The following is a 26,123-nucleotide window of genomic DNA, read 5'->3' as shown; positions in this document are numbered from 1 at the left end:
TGGTTTTAAGTAACTTTATATATATTTGATTTCATTATTTATTGTGGCGTGCATGTGCAGCGATCGCTGCATTCTCTCATATATTTTTTTTCTTCCCAAAAGTTTTGCACTGATCTCCTCATACAGCTTTCCACCCAGACACTCCGTCACACCTCTCAAATGGTGCGGTGTGTTTGGATCTAACTTTGTGATATTGTACCTGCGTTCCTCTTTTTCATGCCTTTGTCAAAATCTTCCCATAGACTTGTACGGCGAAATTTTTCACGCTGCTTCCATTGAGTGAATCGTCGTCAATATCTCGAAACTTCCAGTGTGCAGAAATGTGCACAGACTACCTGAAGGTGCTTGAACAGGGGGGCGTGGCCAACCGGTACTTCTTACTAGCCGCACGGGGTCCCACTCGTACGGTTTTGTGTGATTGTCATCTCTTTTCCTGACTAGCGCAGACTGGGGGGGACACTGCCCCCTGCTCCAACCGCATATCCTGGTCAAGGGTCTGCGGACCCTGGAGCCTGTCCCAAGCACCAAAGGTCACGAAGTAGGGGCAGACTTTTGGATGCGACACCAGTCCAACTATGCTACAATTTAACTGAAAAGACATGGTAGAATATGTATACTTCAGCTCATATAGACATGATCAGAGTTCCAAAATACTTTAAGTTCAATAACCCCTCATTATATATATTAAAACAATTTTAACAATATCATAATGAAACTAAATAAAAAGGGTATTTCCTGAAGAAAATATAACTGTTGTGCGCATACAAGCTCAAAACTGTACCCTTCATCACTTCTTTTTCATCCCTAATTTTTTTTTTATTGGGGACATTTTGTCGGAGGGAGGAAAAAGAGGGATTCTGCGCAAAATCTGAGAAATACTAGCATCCTTCTCCTTAATGGGTGAAAGATTTGAGAGGTGGAGCCCAGTTTCAAGATGAAAAACCGGGGGAACTTCTGTACTTAAGAAAAAAATACACTCCCTGATTCTAACTTAACAACAAAGAGGCTGTGATGGTAATGAGATCTAGGCATTTTGTATAAAATTACCAGTCCGCAAATTGCTGGTTTTATTCAAACGTTTATTTTCTATAGTTCTCACATGGCAAAATGTTTGTAGTGCAAACCCAAATGTAACAAAAAAGTCAAATCGATATACAAACATACATAAATATAAACAGTAGTCGAACTATTGTTTCTCGTACTAGAAATGCAAGTTTCCCCCTTTTTCCTACGTAGCATACATACCACAACAGCAGTCCATACATCGACCTATAAAGAGATACAATGACGCAAGAAATCAAGGCTACGCATAGACTACTGTATATACGCAGAGCGCCTGTTTTCAAACAAAATTCGCGGTGCAACAACAAACCATAATATAGAATGACAGTTCAAACAGAAACTCAGATTTACAAATGCCGACCATCATCGGATGCCTGGCCCAGAGATTTTCCGTACATTTTCTCCACATTAACATTTCTGCCTCAGTAAAGAATTTTTTGCTGGATTTTTGCTACTGGCATAAGCCAAGGGCATACATTTTTTAAGTAACTGCGCAGACATTTTAAAGAAATAAACCACTGTTCTGTTCCCACAATTGTCAAGGGTAGTTCTGCCTTTTAACACAAAGCATATTTACATCTATAAGTAACCGTTTGCACACTACAGATAGTTCAAAGGGGGTCATACACTGTATGAAAGTTCACTTGTGACCCACATGTATTTCAGGTAAAACAGAGAATTAATCAGCGCCGAAACGATCTCATCAGCAGGCTGTTTTAACACTATCGAGAGATCGTCTTAAGACGCGATGGTTTAGAAGTTCACTGTTAGTAAACAACCTTTATAAATCGAACAGGTTACACCGACAGCCATTTTTTGCAGTGCACATGAATAATCCATTTAATAGTATTCATTAGCTGAGGTTGTGCATTTAGTGCAGAAAGTCCCTAATTTTGCCAGCCCTCCCGGAAGACGGGGTATCACAATTAAGAGGCACGGAATACAAGATTAGCGTCGACATTCAACAACGTTTAAGTGCAATTTCTTATTTCCTTTCAGCTATTTGGATTCATATCAGCAAAATGATTACACGTGTTTGTGGCAACACTGATATACTGAATAATGCTTCACCACTGTGGAAATCGGTTACATCCATTTGTTTCGTTTTTTTTACAGGAGGGTTTAGAACCACGCAAAAAAGCGAAGCATTTGCTAAAATTACCCTTTCATTACTCAACTGCGCCGCATCATTAACGATATGCAAAAATATGCTTATTCCCCCCCAAAGCATAAGCAGAGTTTGCGCTGGCTTAAGTGTCAGAGACTTGGTTCAGTTTCCTGACGTCGCTGGAGTCAATTTTTCTGCTCTGCGAATTTGTCCCCTTTCCACCCATTCACACCCGAAGCGACCCCCCCACCCACATTAAAGGTGTGTGTCCTCCTCCATATTTTCCGGCACCTCTTTGGCCGGCTTGTTAACCAGGACCTGCCATCCGCCTCCGCCTCCGCCGCCGCCGCCGCCGCATCCCGCCACGACCCCGTTCGCGCTGTGCTTCTTCTCCTGCATTTCTGATTGGCCGTCGCTCGTCACGTCTAGCGTGGGGTTGTCATGGCAGCCATTCTCCACGAAATGGAGCTCCTCGCCGCGAGACTTCACAGGAGAGGACAAAAGCAAAATCCAAAATGTTAACAAAGCCGGAAAATACCATTTGGACAATTTAAGATAAGATGAGGAGAGTGGGAAATTGTTTTGCATACAGCTGCAAGTACATAAAATAAACAAAGACAAATTATGCAAAAGAAAGACAAGTGCAGAGACAGAATCCATCAAGCAGATTAAATGCAAATAGTACACAGTACACAAACAAAATAATACATAGGTAACGACTTAATTAATTAATAAGAATAAATCAATGGGTGTTGTATGTGGTGCATATATGTTAAATAACTCAATAAGATCACCTCTCAGATACATATATTACTGGTTGTTATAAAGGACATTGAAATATAAAGGACAAAATGACTGCATTTTGCATAAACAAACAAATTTTACTCCTAATGCCTATTCATTTCTGAATATGTGCAAAACAGAAAATTATGCAAGGCGATTTTGCCTGAAGGTACCATGTTCTTCATTTTGGGCAAACGGCGTTGCCAGCAGATATAGATGAGGCCCGAGGCGATAATGACCACGCAGATGGACCCAATGATCACCAGGACCACGAAGAGCTTGCCGTAGTCACTACGGGTCTGGCTGGGCCGGGCTTGGCAGCTGGACACACTGGTGAAGTTCTGAATGCCAATCTGAGGTGAAAAACAAAATGCAACAGGAGAGATTAACATATAGCTCAGAAGCAAGCAAATTAGGCTTGTTTTCTTGTGTGCTTTTAGTGTAGAGAAAATAAGTGGAATATTTAATCCTTTTCTTCGTACTGGGAATCTGACTGGCAGGCTGTGTCAGTGGCATGGAAGGACAGGACAGTATGCATCAACATATAAGGAAAAACCGGACGGACAGTGATATCACTGCCAGCTGGTCTCTCTTGATATTCCCATGTAAGACTGAGGGAGACGGTCATTTATCTAACCTCACCTCCAATAAGCCCCTCCGTATTTCTCCCAGCATTGACAGGACATCTTTGGTGGCAATCACTCCTAATGAAGTGAAACAAAGATCATTTGAGGCTTCTGTTTTACCTTTGAGCACAAAATAACTTCTCTAGTGCGTAAATCTATAGATTTACACAAGTACACAACTTCAGGAAGCACATAACAGAAACGTAACATTGTTTGATTGGATTGGAAAAAAAGACAACAGTCAATTTAAAGCTTTCAGTCATTTAAAAGTACAAAGTGCGGTGCTTATTTTATAACCCTTGTTAGTTAATTTTTTTTCCAGAGTAATGCTTTTTAGAGGCTAGTGAGCGCACTCCGTGTGTTCATTACTTCTCTACAGGTCCATATGACTCAGCATTCCAATAAATCTGCAGTCTGATTATCACCTCAAAGATACACTCTGTTAGAAGATTCTGATTCTGTACCCCTGAGAACAGCCCATAACCTGCAGTGCTGGAGAGAAAGATATAAATGTGTGTGTGGGGGGGGGGGGGTATGGTGGTTGCTAAGAATAGAAGAGTCAGCTAAGCAAGTCAACGCTTTTGAGGAGACAGGGGAATTAACTGCAGAGGTATCACATGAAAAGCAGTCACTCGTCCTGCGGGCACTACATGGACCTCACCCTGATCGCTGGCCAGGGTCATCAGCAGCTGCCGGTCCTGCCGGGTGGGTTTGCTGAGCGAGACCAGCCAGGACCCCCGAGGGCTGTTCATCTTCTGGGAGAAGGCCTCCTCCAACAGGTCCAGCAGCTGCTTGTCGTTCTCTGCTCGGAAATCGTCCTGACGGGCGGGACAATGACCCGTAACTTAAAAACCACAAACAAAACCCTTACCCTTCTAAAGATAACATAGAAATATCACTGTTTTGTAACTAAGCCATTCATTTTAATTTGTAGTTGCGCACGCAGACTCTCCTGCTAATGTGATAAAACTGAGATAATATTTCATGAACATGAATTTAAAAACAAGGGATACGAGTAAATTATACAGTATAATAATTGTTCACCGTGTTTACGTTGAAGCATTTGATGCAAGCAATACGTCTTTATTAATTAGTCATAACAAATAATCTCCTGGGCAGAACAGATACCAGATCATTATACTGTGCTCCGGATTTCCCAGTGGCTGCACAGTTCTCCCCATATAAAGCAAAAAGCCTCACATCAGCGCAAACTACCCCCCCCACCCGACCCCCCACCCGCACAGCTGAAAAATGAATGATGGTTACACCGATTCATCATCACTCCACTCCGTCCGGCTGCAATGACGGCCGTCAGCCCGCTCGGCAGAGAATATCCCGCATCCCCCGGGCGGGTGCACATCCCCGCTGTTTGTTTCCCGACTCCCATTCCGGAGGTCCAGCTGCAACCAAATAGCCCTGATCTCCGTCCCCCAAAATAGAAGTGAGATACAGCTGCTCCGCCGCACCCACAGGCCTCCCTCCGCTCATGAGCGTCAGCCGGTGAACAAAAACAAAAAAAACAAACAGACAACCGCTAACAAAAGAAACTGAGGTACGGAACAAGCAAGCGAGAGGAGAGGAGATAAGAAATGACCAGCCTTGATCTAAAGAAGAAAAGGCCAGAATAAGCGCTGGATTATTCAAACCATCTTTTCTAATTGCTGCTAATAATTACCTCAATTGAGAGCTTGGCTGATTAATACAATGCACGCCTCTTTTATAATGAATAGGTCCACCATCACCACGGAACACCTTAAGATTAATCTGTAGCTATTATTAAGACAACGGCAAAAGGGCAGGTTGATTAGAATAAATAGCATCCGCTGTTTCCATGGCGACGTGAGAATGTGGAGTACAGCTCATGGGCAGCAATAGAGAAGGTGGGGCGATGGGAGGGGGGGGGGGGGGCACAGCTGCTGCAGGGGCCCGGCTCGGCTTGCTGTGATTAAAGGTCTCAGAGGCGCCCTCCACTGGCCTAACGACTGTCAGTCAGCACCGGCGATTAGGGCAGGAGTGAGGGGCGTGCAGATCAAGGTGAACTTCACCATTTAAAGTGACGGGCGACATCCGGAGTCACGTCGAGCTCCAGCGGGGGCGTGATGGGATAAGAGCAGAAAAATGGCATCCCATCCCACACTGAAGACCTGTCCCGAGGGAGCCCCCTACCCCAGAAACGCGTGTTTCTGGGACCATGCCGGCCATTTATTTAATCTAGATAACGTAAAAATCACTATCGAAAACACTGGAGGGAACAGCATAACACAATATAAATATCTTTATAGATAATCCTAACTTTAAGATAGAGATGTGCATAAAATCCCTTCCATGTTTTAAAATGATACATTATTTAAGATTTTAACGACTATAAAACATAATTAACACATAAAAGATATAATGAAAATGTACATAATTATAACAATATAAAAGTATACATAAAAATTTTGTACAAATTACTGGGACTCGAATTTAGGACTCGTAAGATCTGTGGTAATACACCGTCCCATACGATTTCCTCAGAGGCCTCCAACTTTATCATTAACTTTATTATCAACAGTTCGTATCTGTGTGTGTATATATCGTGTTTCGTTTAAAGGAAAAAAATTCAAAGCTGAACTGTGAATGAGAAACCGTATAAAACTTACACAATCATAGTTTTCCGACATATTCAAGATGACGTAGCCCTTCCCTGTGAGATCACTCCAGTCGACACAGATCACCTGCAGAGAAAACAGGCATGAGAGTGCAGAACATGGGAGGGAGATTAATCAAACCAGCATCCACGGCCTGGACACTCGGGTAATCAATAAATGATGGAAACACATACCTTTATTTAGCTGCTTTCCGTTGCTATTTATGTCCCTCTAAGTCAGCCAGCTAAGCTCTTAATTTACGTTATATATTTTCTTGTAAATGTAATAAAATTGAATTTCAACTCTTATAAAGCCCAAACCTCGAATAAACCCTGCAGTGCTCTCACTGGCAAGGCAATCATGACTCTATCTGTCATGCAGTGATCCAGGAAAGCGCGAGCAGAGATGGCAAGTCGGGGAATGCAGGGTTTAATCATGCATAAGGAAAGCCAGGACGCAGACAGACGATACAATGATCGCACTGGGGACACAAACGGAAACGTGGACTAAATGACAATCATCGGCTGGTAAACGCGGGGAATCCACACGGGATTAATGAGGGGGGCGTGGCACACGGAAGGAGCAGACGATCAGTGCAGGACACTATCCGTGGATTCTTTGCATTCATACTGTGGCCCAGATTCTACAAGAACCGTAAAGTTTGTGCTACGGTGGCCAGAAAGACATCATTGATTTAGGTCTTGTCTCCTTTTCCTTCTGCCATGCAGTGGTATCTTGTGTGCTTTAACGCAGTGCCATGTGCTGCTGCTGTGGCCTTGGGTGTGCGAGTTAAAGACTCTTTGTTTAAATCTGAAGGACCATTCTGTTATACCATAGGATAAGGCATGACATAACGGAAGTATACCTGCGGTGACTCCGGGGAGAGGTGTGTGTTGTGCAGTTTCGATTCGGAGAGGAGCTCGGTGCCCCCATGCCTAAGCTCTGGTTTCTGATCATCCTGGAAGGTGGGGGCCACCTCGTCCCATGCGATGCCGGAAAATGCGACGGAAGGGGAGTGGAAGGCCGGGGAAGGTGGGACGGCGGTCAAGTGGGACTGGTGCATGTGGTCAGTCGCACCCTTCTTGCTACCAGCTGGGGCTGTGCCCCGTGCCCTATTCTTAATGGTGAATGGGTGACCAGGCTGCACAGAGTTGGCCCATGCAGTGGAGTCTTCAGCGCTCGTCTGGCTAAGCCCCTCCTCTTCCTGTGACGCTGCACTGGGGGGAGACGTGGTCTGGCCTGAAGCTCGGCCCCAGTGGTGCATCAGGCCAACATCGGGATCCGTAGTGGTCTGAGCAGGAGACCCCGCTTCCACGGTGGATGGTCCGTAACCGGGGCCTGCTGGGCTACCGCTGGACTCCCCCTGAATTTCCCACAGGTCCGAGTCCAGCGACTCCACCAAGGGCACCAAGGGGGACGAGGAGTTCTGCTCGGTCGGTGCCTCAGCATGGGAGGACGAGGGCTGGAAGGAGGCCGGACTGAATCCTGAACAAAACAAATCAGGCATCATTAAAAAAACGCCCATCGCCAACCACCGGCTTGACTATGTGAGGTGCCTTGGATCCCACTGGCCGGCTCGGGCAGGTGTGCCCCTCTCTCAGGGCTTCAAAGAGGCACTCGGGATGTCTGCCAGCACCTACGAGGCTGCTGGAGGAAGCACTGAGGACTGTTTGTTACTCCAATCAATGGAGCTTTCAGCCCAAGGACTAAAGAGGCAGAACGCTGACCGCACACACAGCCGGGGAGCCTCACATGCTGTTTTTAGCCTCCCAAAATATTTACGTGTTTCCTGGTCTGCTGCCACTGGCTATTGGCCCAAGAGACCAAGCCCATGGGCTTCGGCAAAAATGCAAATTTGATTACACTATATATGTGGATGTCATTAACTGTGACTTCTCCTAAAACAATTAGCGAGAAACCGGTGATATACAGCACAGGAAAACACGTGACCTGCTTGGAATATGCTAGAAAAAAAAAGTACAAAATAACATTATCTGGGAATGTGGCACGTTTGTTACACTTCGCCAGCAATGACGGCGGCTTCAGATGTGAGAGAAATTGAATTTGCACCCGCTTTCGATAAGCGTCCTTATCAGCGCTCGGCAGATGTTGTGGTCTGATGACATCACCAAGTACAACATACCTACAGGGTTCCTGAACCTCACGAATCGTAATCGACTTAACTTAATAATGCATGGGGAAGGCAACGAGTTTCTAAGTAATTACCACATTTACTGACATCTACATCGACGTAGAATCTAGTGTATCTTATCAACCTTATCTAATGGACGCTACTTAGCTTTCCGTTCGAAAAATGTTATTGCATATTAAAATATTATCCAATTATGTGGAATTATGTCCTTCCAACTCCTTCCAAGACTGTTTTCAGGTAGAGATGCCAAACAGATCAAGGATTTGGTTAGAACATAAGTTTTAAACAATATCTGCAAAACAAGTGCAGGAAAAAAAATGCAATCAAGCCTTTTACGTGAACAGGCTTAAGCAGCACATAGCAGAGTATGCTAATTGTTCTCCCCCGGCTAATTGCATCACATTCTCTGCTTCAGAGATTAAACAGATTGTACTTTTTAATTGTAATCTTTCTCCCAGTCAGGAACCGCTAATGACCTCATTTCTCATACACATTCCACAGTGCATGACGCCCCCAGCAGGTCAGAACAGGTAATGTCCGACACGCCTCACCTGAAACAGGCTACACATGATGACGAGCCTCAGGGTCCCAGCCAGCCTGCGCACCCCCACACGTGGAGGAGCCTGCTACCCTCCCGATTCCACCTACAGGTATCTGCTACGTGGCATAACCAGAGACCACACTCAAAAAGCCACTGTTTCTGCATCCCAGTCCCCCAGTGTAGTGACTGTTTGTGGCCAGCGGGGGGTGCCAAAACTTCAGGGGGTACAATAAAAATGCGTGGCTTGAGTGGCGCTAAATATTGTTGAGGAAGGAGAAGACAAGGAAGCCAGCTGTCTTAAACAGGCCCAATCAGTCACAGTTCAGCCACGTGACTTGGACAGCCAGAGAGCGACTGCCCTTGCACGACAGGCTGAACTCTGATTGGTGCATCCTGGCAGCTCTCAGGTCCGGTTTTTCACGCCGTCACGGAAGCTCCACTGTCAGACTTCTCCTAGCAGTCAAAGGAGCTTCGATAACACATTGTTATCACACCGTCATTGTTATCACACTGTCATTGTTATCACACCATCATTGTTATCTCGGATATTAGATATGTATTGTATGTAGCAGTGTGGCCTGAAGGAGACAAACAAGTAAGAATTTCATTGCATGATGTGCACATCATGCATCTAAATTGGCTTTGGCTCCAAGCCCTCAATGTAAAATACTTCTTTGATAAAACACGTCCAGTGGTCTATTAGGTATAATTCTGGAAAAGATCGAACAGGACGGAATAAGCCAGATTTCAGCTGCCGCGATGTCAAGGGCTAGAAAGAACGAGATGCACCGGAAGAGCTTTCCATTCTGAGCGGCACACAGAAACATGTCATTAGCGGCCGAGGAACAGACTCCTTCATGCTACTGAGGGAACAGACTGCTAAAACAGAGGTGACAGTAATAATAATGAAAAAAAAAAAAAACGTCGGACCCAGAAGAAGGTTAAACCACTCAGCTGCTTAAATGAGTGAAGCCGAAAGCGGCAGATATCAGGTGCTGTGAATCCCAGTGCGATGCCGCCTCCCCAAATGGCACTGCGATCGTGTATAAGGGTGAACGCATCCATCTCCATCTACTGTGTTTTTCCTATCTAAAGCGCTTGTTAGTCACGCTCTGGTTCTTTGCTGCTGCCTTTCCTACAGGTTTCCGTCGCTCCTCAGACCCACGGATGGCTTCTGAGCGTGAGGGTCAGATTCTGTTTCATTGGATCCACACAGAGCAGCCAGAATTCTAGGCAGAGATCACGGCGAAAGGGGAGGAGAGCAGGCCAACGAGGGTGGACAGCATGTCCGTGGTGACCCCTCTCTCCATTACTGCCACTCTGACATGCAGAAAGCCATCGCTACCGCTCCTGGGACAGGCCACTGCCGTGTGTCACCACTAACGCCGACTTGGTGACAATCTCTAAGCGTCTGAATGACCAGCGAAAATAATACAATTAGCCTACAGGGGTCCCTTTCTTGAGGCGTCAGAGAGAGTCTGGAATGTGAAAAACACTCTTGTGACAGGAAGATGGTCCTTTTGGCCAGGCGAGGTGTTGTGTTCCAGCAGATCAAAGACAAACTCCCAATGGTGTTCAATGGTACAGTAAAATTTTGTAAAATTTAGCAAATGGTTGTAGATCATTTGGCCCATAAAATTAAAGTCTTGGTGTTGGGGGGGGGGGGCTTCAGCTGGAACCCATTTTTTTTCAGGATCTGAATGTGATATTTTTTGCGCTAAGGTGACCCTACAGAATACCGTCGTGTAAGACTTTGTAAGCCATCTGTAAGTCAGCATTTATCAGATTCACTGGTGTCCAGCGACATGTCCGTCTTTCCCTTGCCACAAGCAGGTTTCTCCAACATGGAGACAATATCCTTACTGTCCAATGAAAACCACATATATCCACTTTTGAAGACTGTGACTTTTTGCTATAGATGGAATTTATAGTGAAAGCGTGGTTTACAACAGAACGGCATCTTGTCCATAATGTCCCCCTGCCTTGTGTCTCCTGTTTCCTGGGACGGAACCCTGCACTCATTACACGGCTATGGAGCACTGATGAATGGACAAAGCAATAACTAATTGGCTGTCACGTACCTTCTAAGGTGCCGGGGTCCATACTGGTGCCATTGACCTCTCCTCCCTCATCCCAGTACACGGGTGGTAACCCCTTGGTGTCCTCGTTCTCTTCGCTGGAGAAGCCTGACTCCTGGGATCCGCCAGTGAGCCCCACGGACTGGGGGGTCTCTGGACTCGAGGACATGACCTCCGGCTGAGCGACACGGCCCGAGGTCCAGGCAGGCCCAGGTGGTCCGGTCGAGGTGGGGGACGAGGGGGGGTCGTGACTCACGGCGTCACATGACACCAGCAGCACTATGGATCCTGGGAGTAGCGAGAGAAAAACAGCAGATTTAGGCTGAACTAAATTCCTGCCGTCAAGACGCTACAAAACATCCAATGAAACCCATAAAGTGAGATATCTAAAATGTCAAATGGTGTGTTTCCCACTCCTGAATAATTCAAGGATTTGTTTTTGAAAAAAAAAAACACATAGCCGATAATGATGTTTCTTACAGTTTGACACTGAGAAAGGCAGAGCATAGCCAGAAGCCGCTGTGAACAATTCACACTAGCCTAGAGTAAATATATATGTAGGTGAACATATATTATGATTATAAGAATGGAGCCTTTTTCACTCCATCAACTTCATTAATATTTTGCAAATGGCCAATTCACATTTCAGGAAATTAACTTCCTGAATTTCTGGGCAGCCGGTGAAAATGCGGAACAATTTTTTATTGCACATTATGTCTGGCACGTCAGCATTTTCTATACAGCTTAGACCAGAATTTGTGTAAAATATGTATTGGATCAAGTACAGAAGAATGGAAATCTGTCATTCTTCCCCCCCCCCACGTTAATTCTCTACTATCATGCCAAGAAGTCAATCATAACATGAACAAAAGGACTGAACTTTTTATAAATTACATTTATAGGGCTCGGCAGGTTCTGATGCGGTGCCAATGGGCAGAAAGTCACCAATCCAGGGATGGCTTGACTCTGCTTTTTCGATTGTGCTTCATTTTTGATACGAGCTTCTGCTCAATAGGTAAATTACAAAAAGGCACAGGGTGCGTGGATGAGGCAGCATCCTTCAGCTCCAACCGAACCGACGAGATGCAGCTGCTCCAATGGGCACTGCCCTAAGGCTGAGGAAGAGGCGCAGCTCCAATAGGCTTGGGTGTAAATGCGGACTCGGGTCAATGGGCTGGAGCCCCCAGGGGAGGCAATCTGTCCCCGGGGAGGGTTACCCGCTCTGGGCCAGACGGCCATGGCGGAGCATATGGAATGGGCAGATGAGCCCGCCCTCAGAAACACATACCCCCCACCCCGCCCTGTTCCTCCAGGAGGCTACATCGATGCAAATTTAGCAGCAGCTTAAAGAACAATCAGCCTAGGAATTAAGCAAGATTCCTTAAGTGCATCAGATAATTTCACAAACAGAGGTGCCACATAACTGGTGGGGGGGTGGGGGTGGCGATGATAAAAAGCTGTCAAATGGGGGGGGATGGGGGGAGATAAAATTTGCCAAGTGGAGGTGGTGGGGGGGTGCTCACATTTTTTTAATTATTGGGGGGGGGGGGTCAGTCCAGACCTGAAAATATTAATCAGATCAAATATTTGTCAATATGGGACAGGTAATGACTCTAGGCTTTATTATACATTTCGTTACAAATAATTAGAAAAAAATGTTAAATAAGGTTATTTGGGCCCCCTTTTTAGTGGAGGCCCCTGGACCTCAGCCTGGGTAAGCCTGTGCACTAAGCCGTCCCAGGTTGCAAATACACAAATGCATTTACGTAATTTAAACCAAGCTCCAGGAATGACTCTTCACTGCCTCTTTGCAGGGGGATTATGGGAAAGGGGCAGCACGCCGAGCAAGATAAAGGAGCCTTCAGGACATGGTTCCAGCAAGTTACCCCAAGGGGGCATGAATTTTCGGTAAAGGATGGAACGGACAGACATCCGCAAGCAAGGCAGGTTCTCAGTGCATTCTGCGAAATGTGCTCTGCTCTGATAAATACAGGCAGTAAGCGAATTTCTCCTGCAGCCGTGACCATTATTTTTCATCACAGCCCATATTATTACCAGCCGGAACATTCAGTTCTTCTCCCACAGCCTTTCTAAGCTTTATTCAGCCTTTGGGGTAATGGGACCCACCCAACACATTGAGATCTTCAAAGGCTGAAATCATTAGGATTGATAAAGGCACAGGGTATGTTTATTCACTTTTATGGATGTTAAAATGTCTCCCACCCTGTTATGTCTTACCTCCAAAGTGACAGATCAAAGTATTTGTATTAAAAAAGCAGGTTTAACATTATGATACCATTGTTTATCTGACAGAAGTAATGTAAAATATAAATCTCTGTAATATATTTGCCTCAGTGGTTTTACATGAAACATGTACAAAAAATATAGATGCTTTGCTCATCACTGCTGCGGCATGCTCCGGGGCATTAGTGCAGATGCTAATCAAACCCCAAACTGATCACAGCTGGAGCATACTATGGGGCGGTACCTCAGATGCTAATCTAATCTGGAGCTGATCATGTCTACAGCATGCAATGGGGCAGTAGTGACAATGCTAATCAAACCCCAAGCTTATCACTGCTGAGGCACGCTCTGGACGGTAGCACCGATGTTAATCAAACCCCGAGCTGATCACTGCTGAGGCACGCTCTTGGCGGTAGCACTGATGTTAATCAAACCCCGAGCTAATCACTGCTGAGGCACGCTCTGGGCGGTAGCACCGCTGTTAATCAAACCCCGAGCTGACCACTGCTGAGGCACGCTCTGGGCGGTAGCACCGCTGTTAATCAAACCCCGAGCTGATCACTGCTGAGGCATGCTCTGGACGGTAGCACCGATGTTAATCAAACCCCGAGCTGATCACTGCTGAGGCACGCTCTGGACGGTAGCACCGATGTTAATCAAACCCTGAGCTGATCACTGCTGAGTCATGCTCTGGGCGGTAGCACCGATGTCAATCAAACCCCGAGCTGATCACTGCTGAGTCACGCTCTGGGCGGTAGCACCGATGTTAATCAAACCCCGAGCTGATCACTGCTGAGTCACGCTCTGGGCGGTAGCACCGATGTTAATCAAACCTCGATCTGATCACTGCTGCGGCACGCTCTGGACGGTAGCACCGATGTTAATCAAACCCCGAGCTGATCACTTCTGCGGCACGCTCTGGGCGGTAGCACCGATGTTAATCAAACCCCGAGCTGATCACTGCTGAGGCACGCTCTTGGCGGTAGCACTGATGTTAATCAAACCCCGAGCTAATCACTGCTGAGGCACGCTCTGGACGGTAGCACCGATGTTAATCAAACCCCGAGCTGATCACTTCTGCGGCACGCTCTGGGCGGTAGCACCGCTGTTAATCAAACCCCGAGCTGATCACTGCTGAGTCACGCTCTGGGCGGTAGCACCGATGTCAATCAAACCCCGAGCTGATCACTGCTGAGTCACGCTCTGGGCGGTAGCACCGATGTTAATCAAACCTCGATCTGATCACTGCTGCGGCAATGGCAGGACACAGGCCACTGAATCTCAGATTTGTTTAGCGATGAGCGGGCTTTCTGGCCAGCCTTCACACTGCTATGAAATTGAAACACTGGCACATATTTTACATACCAAATAGAACTTTTTAATGATGGACTGTCAGGAACAGAGTCCGTTTGGCCCTACTGGCAAAAGGAACACTATATGGAAGCCAGGATGCACTTAATTCTGTTTCCATGTCTGTACCCCATCGATTCTGCTTAACAATCAGTCTAGGCGATGTCCAAAACACCCTTCCTGTTAGAGGATAAGGGGAGCGTAATACGACACTGTGTGGAAAATGCTGTCACAGGCGAGCAGCTATACAGCATGGGGCAGTTTGTTAGCCTGATGCTGGCCCCTCCCACCACTGGACTGCAATGGGACCCGGGGAGAGGGCTGCTTTATGGATGAACCATCAGCAGAAATGCACCACCACCTGTCCTGTTTGAAAAGAACCGACCTTTATGTTCACTGTTGGCAGTTGCCTTGGAAATAAGGCAGTGAAATGTTCCTGCCTACTTCTTATTGGTTGCCGGGGAGCTGTAACCGGAGGTGATCGACAGTATCACTGTAATCTTGCCTACTCCAGATTCCAAAGCCTCATCTCTTCCTTAACTACCCACTGCTGGCTGCAATCTTTCTGACCCCCCCCTTCCCTCCCTCCCCCCACAACCTCCACTTCGCAGCAGTAGGCTGATTTCCAAAAGCTGCAGCTGACCTCCAGCCCCCCCCAACCACCCACAATTGTTCCACATTAGTGTTTTTTTTTAAATAGCCCACCTCAGATATAAAGACAGCATGGAGATCAGTCCAGAGAAAATTTGGAAGGACACAGGACACAAGCTATATTTGTAGAATGTGCAAAAATATGCCCAGTATTTCAAAGAGTTGGTATGTTCAGAGCCTCACTTTTAGATTCATAAAATAGAAAAATGCATTCGCCCTATACCATGTAGCACAACAACTAACTGAAAAACACAGTAAAAGTCTCAAATGCCTGCAAATTATTATCATGTTAATTGTTAGCCAGGCCACTGCTGGTCTCATTTCTTTCAGCGAATTTTTTCTTACTTAAAAAACTTGGGAGACCACAGCCTCAGAGGGGCACAGCAGCCCCTGACGAGCACCGAGCTAACAATGCACCTCCTGCAAAGCAGGTACACGGCAAACTCATGTGCAACACTGTAGGGTGGCTGGACCAGGGCACGCTGCAAAGGCACATCTAATAACATCACAGAGCGAGGACAAAATATGCTACACTTGGTTCCCCTTGATAATATCACACATCTGTAGTTACCAATTACATTAACTAGGGATAATGACTTCCAGAAAAGACGCCAACTGCTAGCAAGTAAGATTAAAGGTAGAGGAGATGATAAGTCTTGATACAGGACAATGAAACAGCTGCTTCCTGTTATATTAATTATAAAAATTATACATCAAAAGTAAGTAAGCAGGGATTCATGTTTTTTTCTTCTACTGTATGTGAGAGCAGAACAAGAAAGAAATGTTTTTTTTTTTTTAAGGTTTTCATAATTTTACCTCCAATAATCCAGTTTTGCGCAAAAAGCAATAAAAGGATATTAAGAGTTTCTCAGAAAGAATCAAACTCAGGGGTTATGTTTAACTGGACGAGGCACACGTCTGTCATTAATGTTAGACGGAAAGGCCCTAGTCGGAAAACTCTGAAAATATCAGTATATTTCGCTTGTGTCTTCCCTCCATACTTAAATTGCGGAAGATATTATTTGGCTACTAACAGGACGTCTGACCACATCAGGTTGGCTGCTTAGTAGCTTTTGCATTATAATGTGGAGATAAATCCCATTTGTAAGCTATGGTCTTCATCTCCCTTCCGTAAGGCCTCTTCAGCAGTACAGATGTCATGTTCTTATATATATATCGGAAAGTTTTTATTTTGGAGTGAAAGAAACAGAGTGTTGAATGTAACATATTACTCAGATATTGACCCATCCATTTATCCTTTTTTCTGGTCAGGATATTATCTAAACACGTATGGCAAATCAAATGGTTATTTGTCTTCCAGAATCCTTTTTCATATCAAAACATAAAAGCGGAGGAACCATTATACTTTTAAGATAATATGCATTAAAAGTACAACCTGAAATTTATTCCCCCACTTCAATGAGAGCATAACAAGACCAGGGCAGATTAAATGATGTTTGCCACAAAGGGGAACGATGTCAAGAAAACACATTAAGAGATGTAATGACCAGCTCTCTCCTGTTCATTATGTCAGCTCAGAAAGTTATTTTTTCTCAAGAGACATGAGGCAAAATTGCTCTTCTTTCTCATAATCCAGGATAGAGAGTCAAATCAGAACCATCACAATATAAGACTGGAGTCGATTCTAGCTTCACACAAAACTCTTTTCTAAAGACTGAATGGATCTCTTTGTGGAAAAGGATTATGGGATTTCTGAGTGAACCGAGAACTTCTACCGTAGCTTAAACTCTTATGATTGCAACAGGGTGGCCATCCCCAGAAATACCTCTCTTTGTATACTGATATTTTTGTCCGCAGTTTATTTCACATGCCCTTATCCTTTTGTCAAGGCGAAGATATACAAATGGAAAGCTGAAGAAAGCAGAACAGGATGACTGGCAATGCAGGGCAAAATTAGGTACCTTAAGAATTTAATGACATTCCGTTACGATCTTAAGCACTGTACTAAAAACTGATCTTCTGGTAAAGAATGCTGTATGTGTTCGATGGAAATATAGTCAACTGGAACCACTGGTAGTGAAGAATGGGTTGGGAAACACTAGTCAAGAAAAAGGGCTGGACAGAACATGTATTCACTCTTGGCTTCTACCAATCCAGACACACTTTGCTTCTGAGAGTTTTACTTACATAAAAATGTTCTGGGGGCAGAACAAAAAATTTTTTGATTATCTCTCTGAACCAATCAAATTGTAAAGGATGTAAGTCCAAGCTACTTGAAGAGGCGGGAGGAAGACATCTGATTGGTTGGGCCAGAGGTAGGTTGCTTAGAAATACCTCCTCTACAAACTTATTGGTTATCTCTCTGAACCAATCATTTTTTTTTGTTCTGCCCTGAGAACATTATTGTGTAAGTAAAATTCCCATCAGCGTAAACGTCATCCTGAATTTAAGGTTACCTGTAAGGTTTGCTGGCTGTGCGAGATAAGTAGGTAAGGATAGTTATACTTTGACCCTCTGAGGTCTTCTCTCCTGTAACTACCAAAAGAATTTTTAGTTCCTGTTCTAGCTGATTTTCACTATTGCGCAACAATTTCCACCACGACATGGATTGGCATCACTCCTCTTCTTGTCGTCTGATCGCTGTTAAGTGCTTCTGTGGCTCATGTGTTGGGAAGGACGCTGTATGAAAATGAATCAAACCAAAGCGGACCGTAGCAGCTGCGATCCAGTCAGAAGAATGCTGGAGGTCACAGTGGAAGGCACTGTCAGTAATCTAAGCGGGCTTTTCATTTTCACCCCCCCAAATGGGGTGGCGGGTGGGGAATAAAAATACGGAGAAAAATAAATACCACGCAGCACTCCTGGGGGGGCCCTGAGGGGTCCGCTGTCATCCCCACTCTTTGTGAGAAGCAGGAAGTCCTTCTTTTATATGTATCTCCAGCGGCGACACAGCAATCTGTCAGTAATCCCCCCCCCTTCCCCCTCCCTGTAACGTCAATGAAATATGGGATGTCTCAATGTAGAGCCAATTAATCCTACCTGACAGAGGCTCTGGTCCCCATTGCAGTGATTACAGAGGCGCTGCATATTAAACAAGAAATAAAACAAGTCTGTGAAAGACATATAAATATCAATGGAGACCTTGTCCATATATCATAGCATCTACTTGACTGATTCTTATACTTGTAAAAAAAAAGAAATAAAAAACAAAAAAAGCTTCGCTTTGCGGGATTTTTATTATTTAATTTCGATTGATTTATCCCCTGGCTGATCTTTTGCTTTTCACAGCAGATCAGGTGTCAACCCCATCAGGAGGGGAAATCAGAGGGAGCATCACCTCTCTTCAGGTCACCTGACCACCCCCCACCCCCCCCGGACTCACCGGCCAGCGGGGTGAAAATGGCGTAGCACACCACAGATGGCGTCCGGCTATACTTTGATGACCAGTAAGTCATCAAATTACTTCACATGTAATTGATCATTGTAATTTAACATTCGCTCCTTACTCATGCACCAAGTGCTATTTTTGTAGCTTTATTGCTGCTACTTTTATGTGGGGCGGCATGGTGGTGCAGTGGTTAGCACTGTGGCCGCACACCTCTGGGACCCGGGTTTGAGTCTCCGCCTGGGTCACATGTGTGTGGAGTTTGCATGTTCTCCCCATGTCGTTGTGGGGTTTCCCCCGGGTACTCCAGTTTCCCCCCACAGTCCAAAAACATGCTGAGGTTAATTGGAGTTGCTAAATTGCCCGTAGGTGTGAGTGTGCCCTGCGATGGGCTGGCCCCCCATCCTGGGTTGTTCCCTGCCTTGTGCCCGCTGCTTCCGGGATAGGCTCCGGACCCCCCGCGACCCAGTAGGATAAGTGGTTTGGAAAATGGATGTATGTATGTTACTTATATGTCTTATTACTTTCTCTATTTAATTTTTTGCACAGTTCACCACCGGGCATTTCACTGCAGGTTATAGTCGGGCCGTACACCATGCATGTGACAACCAAAACCTTTGAATCCCTAAGTAATTTGTGCTCCTCACCAGCTCCGCCCTCCATATTATTCCAGACAGTGAAAAGTGGCAGAGAAACCAGGCTGGTACCAAAACAGGATGAGGCTGCTCTGGCTCCCAGGGCACTGCGATTAGATGGAGCTGCAGTAGATAACACTGCAATGCAGCACAGCTATGGATGTCCGGATAAGACTCTTATCCGCCTGTAGACCTTTCGCCCTGATCCATCCTGCGTGCATCTCGCTTACAGTCCACAATCTACACAGCTGGAGGGTTACCACGGCAATGTCCCTGCAGGGGACAACAATCGCTTGTTAGTTTACAAGCCGCTTTCCCAGCCTTCAGCAGTGCTTAACGCGAGGAGACTGTGAACAACCGTGAGTCAGTAGTCAGGGTCTGTGTCATTCTTAATAATAACTCAGCTGGTCTGAGTGACGAACAAAAAAAACCCAGAACTTGTAATCACTTGATTAGCAGCCATTTTGAAGAAAATATTAATTTTATGTGGGATCAAGATTACAGATTTTAAAAGTCTTTTTGGATATGGAAAAGGGAACTTTGATTGGAAGGATGAGTTCAGAATGATCTGATTCAATAACTGCAGTAGATACCACATGCCGTACCTGTTCAGCAAAGATGAGAGAGAAGAGCAGGAAAATATGTGATCATCACATTTCCTGGTTTTAATACCAACATTAAAATCATTTTCACTACATGGCCAAAGTATGTGGACACCAGCTTGTCCAACATCTCATTCTGAAACCAGGGGTATTAATATCTAATCGGTCAGCCCATTTTTGCTGGAAAAGCCGCTAGTCTTCCACAAAAGCTTTTCATTAGATGTTGGAATATTTGCTGCCATTCAGGGAGGATATTGACGTTGGGTAATCAGGTCGCTTTCTGTGAGTTTGTGTGGCCTACCACTTCACAGCTGAATTTGCTTCCAGATGTTCTGGCTTCCATAATCTCCCCACTTGCGGTTGACCAGGATAACTCCAGCAGGACGGATATGTGGCGAATTGACTTGTTGGGGAGATGGAGTCATATGACGACGCCAAGTGGAAAGTCACTAACCCCTCACCACTCATTCCGCTGCTGATGTTTTCCTGCAGGAGATCATGTGACCCTGTGTTTAATTATACACGTTTGTCAGCAATGGGTATGGCTTAATTAGGCGATTTCTCTAATTAATAGCGGAGGCCGCATGCTGTTAACCATACAGTGTATTTATAAGACAAGATCCATAAATCACTGTCCTCTGCTTTTGCGCATCTGTTTCTCGGTGATCCGACTCGCATTCCGAGGTTCGGCTCAATTGCTTCTCTATTCCCCTGATGCATTTCCACTGCAACCCTTTCAATATCATTTCAATTGCATATTAATAAGTAGTATGAATATATTCAATGCATCACCCAAAAACTAAAACAGGCGGATTTCTGCAGTCATTCATTCTCTGGTGCAATTTCCAAACATTAAAGTTTCATTGTATATTCATGCTGGGGATCGGATTTCTTCTGTGCCTTTTCGTTATTGACTGGGGAAGCAGAATGAGCCGCTGCTCTTCAGCGAAATGCTGAAACGACGGAGCACCGACATGCCAAATTACAGACAGCGAAATGCACTCATGAAAATTCACCAATGAACTAATAAATAAACAGGCCGAAGCAAAGAAACTTCAATGTCAAGTCATTTACCTTTTCATCATTTAAGATTCAGTAACGTTCAGCTTCCTTTTCCTTCACGAACACGCACGCTCTCCAGGAAATAAATCCCTGCTACATGGAAGCATTGGTCAGCACGAGATACTGAAACTGGGAACACTGGGCTGGACCAAGGTTGGCCAACTGATGAATTGGCAAAGGGCTTATGGGCACCCAACCCTCACTGATGCATGTGAGGACTGAAGGCTAACCTGTCTTGTCCAATCTTAGAGGAAAGCTACTGTAGCACAAACTGCTGAAAAAGCTAATACTGGCTATGAGAGAAAGGTGTCAGGATACAATGCACTACAGCTCTCTGAATAAGGGGCCATACAGCTACAGACCGGTCAGAGTGGCCATTCTGACTCCATTCCACTGCTGAAAGTGCCTACAATGGGCACATAAGTGTCAGAACTGGCCAACGGAGCAATAGATGATTTGTTACATCAAAATGGGGCAACAAGTATACACTGGCACCAGGATACACTATGAGGAAAAGGTAGAGGCAGTATGATGCTCTGGTCCATATTCTGGTAGAAAACCTTGGGTCCTGGCATTCATGGGGATGTTACTTTGACACGTACCATCTACCCAAACACCCCTCCATGGCAAAGGTGTTTCCCGATGGCAGTGGCCTCTTTCAGCAGGACAATGCACCCAGCCACACTGCGAAAATTGTTCAGGAATGGTGTGAGGCGCATGAAAATGAGTCCAAGGTGTTGACTTGGCCTCAAAACTCCCCAGATCTCAATCTAATCTAAATCTGTGGAATGTGCTGGACAAACAAGACTGATCCACAGGGGCTCCACCTCGCAGCTTACAGGGCTTAAAGGATCTGCTGCTAACGTCTTGGTGCCAGATACCACAGGACACCTTCAGAGGTCTTGTGGAGACTGCGTCTGGACGGGTCAGAGCTCTTTTAGGTGGTTCTAATGCTATGGCTGATCCGTGTAATCATTTAACTACGATGAAAGGTTATAGTGTGCATTTGTCAAATATCCTGCATAATGTTTCACAGATGCTCCTTCAAGATGGTTTGATTTTACAATATTTCGACTTTATGACGGTGTGATAGCGATCCACACTCAGTAGCCATCCGAACAAACTTTGTTCTGTTCCTGGGCTAATGATATCCTGTACAATACCAATACCAATCCTGGGCGATGGCAGCATCTATGCAGCCATGCTTCCAGTCTCTGTAGTGATTGTGAGCATAAACATCTGATACAGTGTTTAACAACATATCGTAAAGTTATTTATTTATTGTATCATATTATATTATGATATTTTCTACTTACGATGGGTTCATCGGAACATTGTAACCCCATTGTAAGTTGAGGAGCATCTGTATATATATCGGTGTCCTCTCACCTATTGTAGTAATGTTTGGGTTCTTGAAAAGCACCATACAGACGCTCCTCTACTTACGAATGAGATATATTCCGAAATGTCGTTCATAACTTGAAATGTTCGTAAGTCGTTATTCAACATCATTTTAAGGGTACACGCAAATACAAAGAACTAGGATGCTGGGAGTTCGCACGCTATGTTACGTGAGTAACGGCCAGGAGTCGTACTGGGCGAAATTGGCACGCAGAAAAAAAATATGCTACGGACAGGAAACAGGAGCCCAACGAACGCAATTTGGACTTACAGTCCTCTTCGTTTGTATGTCTGAAAGTTCGTAAGTTGAAAGTTCTTAAGTAGAGGAGGGTCTGTATAAATTAAATGTATTACTATCATTAAGAGCAGCACGTAAGAGGGGTGTCCTGGCTCAATCCTCATTCCTCTAGGGTTGTGTGTCCACCTCCTGCCCTATGTGCTTGTGTTTATGCAGAATCTGCATGTTCTCTCTTGTTTGTACTTCATTCCACGCTCCATGCCTCTTTGGGTGCCCTCCAGACTCACCACGACTCTGTACTGAATAAGCAGCGATGGATGTTTTTCATACGTACAGATAGAATCACTATATTTTCATCATGTTACTTTCCACACTGTACACTGCAGCATATAATATTTGCGATTTAAATCCCTTCTTTAATGAAGTGCTACAGAAAATAAACCAGGCTCCTTCAGACTGAAGGTGATGAGATAACCCTCTTCCTGGTGTTGTGTTTATCCCATGCAGTCCGCGGCAATTAAAACCACATACAGACCTACCTATGCTTATATGTAGGGCATGTAATTATTCTGCAGAGACAAAAGACACAAACCTAATCAAATCACCGGCGACGCATCAAGAACATAAGGCAACCAATTAAATTTGTCATTTGCGAAAAAGACTCCACAGTCACGGAAGAACTGTTTCCATTGCTGCTGCGTAATTTATGGATTTTATAATTTTCTGCCCTGCTGATCCTTCATTCTAGTCATTGGCTGCATTTCCAAGCATAAACATGAATCATACAGAGTGCTCTCCATAAGCATCGGCACAGTGGAGTCAACGCTACGATTTCTCTTTGCAATTTAACTGCCTGGATTTCCGAAGAATATTTTCAAACACACAGACTCAGTGGGCCAGAGGTTCACTTTCAACCCCAATATTGTATGTCTGGAATTTACTCATCCTTATTGGATTTTGCTAATTTTCTCAATATACTGTGGTTTGTCTGCAGTCCAAATACATATACAAATTACATAAATGAATCAGTATCACTGAATTGTGTGTAGGCCCTGCAACAAGTCGCCATCCCAATCCAGGGTATCTCCTGCCTTGTGCTTATGGTCTCCTAGAATAGGTTCTGTCTGGCTATGTACTGGGTAAGCAGTGATGGAAGATGGATGGGAGAATCTGGCTGCATCCCACCCTCTTGCACGCAGTGTCCGCATTGAACCTGCAGCCTCCTGTGAGCATCTCTGGCAAGCTTTTACTTTAGCGATTTTTAGGATGGGGCACTGCCTCCGGCAAAACACACACCGGACCTGATCCGTATCAAGAGATTGAAAAAGTTTTATGCAGACTGTCTATCATCTCATTCTCGGTGGCATTGCTTGCGCACTGTGCGTAACCCTCCTGCTGCAGAGTTAAATGCTGCCCATTGAGCACGGGGGCCTTTATTCTTGGCCAGCGGACGCTCCAGCCGTTCTCCCGCATCATCGTCATTAGTTACCTCACCAACAAAGACGAGGGAGCCAGCGTGACGGATGTTCCAAACCCACCTGCTCTTACGCTGCAGTTTTAGCTTCCTGTGTCCCATCTGACCACAACCCCATCGCTGTTCTGAGCTAACGTCTGATCTGACCTTTCCGTCTCAGAACCCATAAGGCATTTCGCTCCCAGGATTCTCCTGCGGCAGTGGTTTGTGACCCTTGGCTAATCGATAACTGTATGTCCAGTCATGTTTCTGACACCACAGAGAGGATACCAGCTCGTACCAGGTTACTAACGGCAAACGGGAAATCTAGAGTCAATATTTCATGAGTCACGTAGCATTTAATTGTGGGAGATACGCACGAAAACTCCGCATAAAGAGACAGGACAGCCTCGGGAGGCAAGAGCAAAAAATGCTGAGCCAAGCATACTTAAAACATATATGCCCAGTAATGTGACATTTATGCCATACATTTAACTTTATTCAAGTTTCTTCCCTAATTGAAAGACCTGAAGTAGACAGAAAAAATAACAACTTCACTTTCACTGTACCCAACACTTGATTCCATAACTTGCCCAAAAAGCAATGAAGGTGAATAGACGATAGCTTTTCAGCCATACAACAATATATAAGGACATTAATTAATATCGAATTATTTTGCCCAAATTCTGTATATGTTTTTTAAAATCTTATAAAACAACAATTTTGCGTTTACGACACATAACGTAAATTTGTATATTGCGTAAACAAATTATAGGCACATACATCAAAACTACAGCAAAACTTACTAATATCTGGTACCGTGGCATCAAACAATGTTGCACCTTTTCATGTTAGTATAAGCTGTCATGCATAGGTATTGTATGTCACACCAGCTAGGAAATAAACGCTCATTTCATTCGTTAATATTAGTTAATCTACAGAGCGGAAAGCGTGCTTTCGGACGGGTCCATTCGTACACTGAATACGAATGCATTTAAGCTTAAAGAGGTGCTACGATCGTCATGCAATGAGCCCCATCCTGCGTCCCGCTATCGCATTGTCCAAAGCCGACCGCACATGGACTTTCCTTTTGCGGCGATTTCTCTCCTACTATGATATATTCCTTTTCTTATTTTACCCCCCGATCGGAAACTGTGGGCATTAGGTTCACTTTAGTCCGCAGCTGTATAACACCGAAAGGAATGAATGAACAAAGAACGATCACGCCGCCAGCGCCAGCACCTAGACTGGGGAAGGAGGGGGGATTACTTTATGACTAATTACAAACATGTTTCCAGATACAATTAACAGAGCGTATAACTTACCTGCTATGACGCTGCAGGAAAGGAAAAGCGTTTGCATGTCGGTGGTCGATGCCAGAGAGTAATGCAATATGTAGTTGGTCGGGAGGTGTTGTTTTATCAAATAGGGTACCGGGTATTAATAATTTAGCGCGGCTGTCGGCTTGTCTTCTTGTAGATGCCTGCGATGCATCACCGTTTTAAAACGATTATTTTTGTTGCACAGCTCTAAATACCCGGAGGTGAGGAAGCTTGAGACGAGCTGCCGGCTCACGTTGCGATCTGCAAATGTGCGCAGGGCACCGACTTATTGTGCAATATTAGAGTAAACGTCTGACTCATCCATCCAATTTTTAACAGTTTTTTTAAATACAATAAAAAAAGGACAAGCTTCGGGACGATTGCTCTGGTTGATCAGTGCGGACACCTTTTTGTTGTCGGCTCTTGCCGCGCTTTGCTGCGTCTCCCCCAGTTTCTCAGTTATCAGCCCGGCAAATGCGCCGATTTTAATTCAATGTTTGCGCAGTGTCTTTGCGCAGGCACCAAGCTGCGACGCCAGCAAGGATCCGATCCCGGGTCCTAAATACTGTCCGCGCCAGAACCACCAGCACCGACACCCGCGCACCCTCAAAAACGAGTTTCAGATCAAATGCAGCACAAACTTGCAATTTTGGATACAATTCCCGTTTTACGTTCAGCCTTTTCCTCTCTCCCCAAAAGTAACGCCAGCATCAATATCAACTTCATAAGATATACGCTCCGAGCAGATTTAAAGATTTCAAATAATTGCTTTGAGAAATATGTACTATAAATATCTGTCTGAATTAGTTAATTGTTCAGTAAATTGTCCAGTTTTATCC

General features: G+C 45.0%; 1 protein-coding gene across 1 annotated transcript; it reads right to left on the bottom strand.

Annotated features, from left to right (window-relative positions):
* Positions 1 to 1,058: 1,058 nt before the first annotated feature.
* Positions 1,059 to 26,116, bottom strand: podxl2 (podocalyxin-like 2). The gene is made up of 8 exons (XM_049023402.1): positions 25,288 to 26,116; positions 10,984 to 11,268; positions 7,075 to 7,694; positions 6,222 to 6,296; positions 4,241 to 4,397; positions 3,596 to 3,657; positions 3,127 to 3,306; positions 1,059 to 2,653 (listed from the first exon to the last, which is right to left on the bottom strand). Exons 1-8 carry the CDS (start codon positions 25,322 to 25,324, stop codon positions 2,426 to 2,428), a joined length of 1,644 nt encoding a protein of 547 aa, XP_048879359.1. The 5' UTR covers positions 25,325 to 26,116; the 3' UTR covers positions 1,059 to 2,425.
* Positions 26,117 to 26,123: the final 7 nt, after the last annotated feature.

The sequence above is a fragment of the Brienomyrus brachyistius genome, chromosome 8, assembly GCF_023856365.1.
Source record: "Brienomyrus brachyistius isolate T26 chromosome 8, BBRACH_0.4, whole genome shotgun sequence".
NCBI lineage: Eukaryota > Metazoa > Chordata > Actinopteri > Osteoglossiformes > Mormyridae > Brienomyrus > Brienomyrus brachyistius.
Note: the sequence above shows the minus strand (reverse complement) of the source record. Positions and strands in the feature narration are given on the sequence as shown.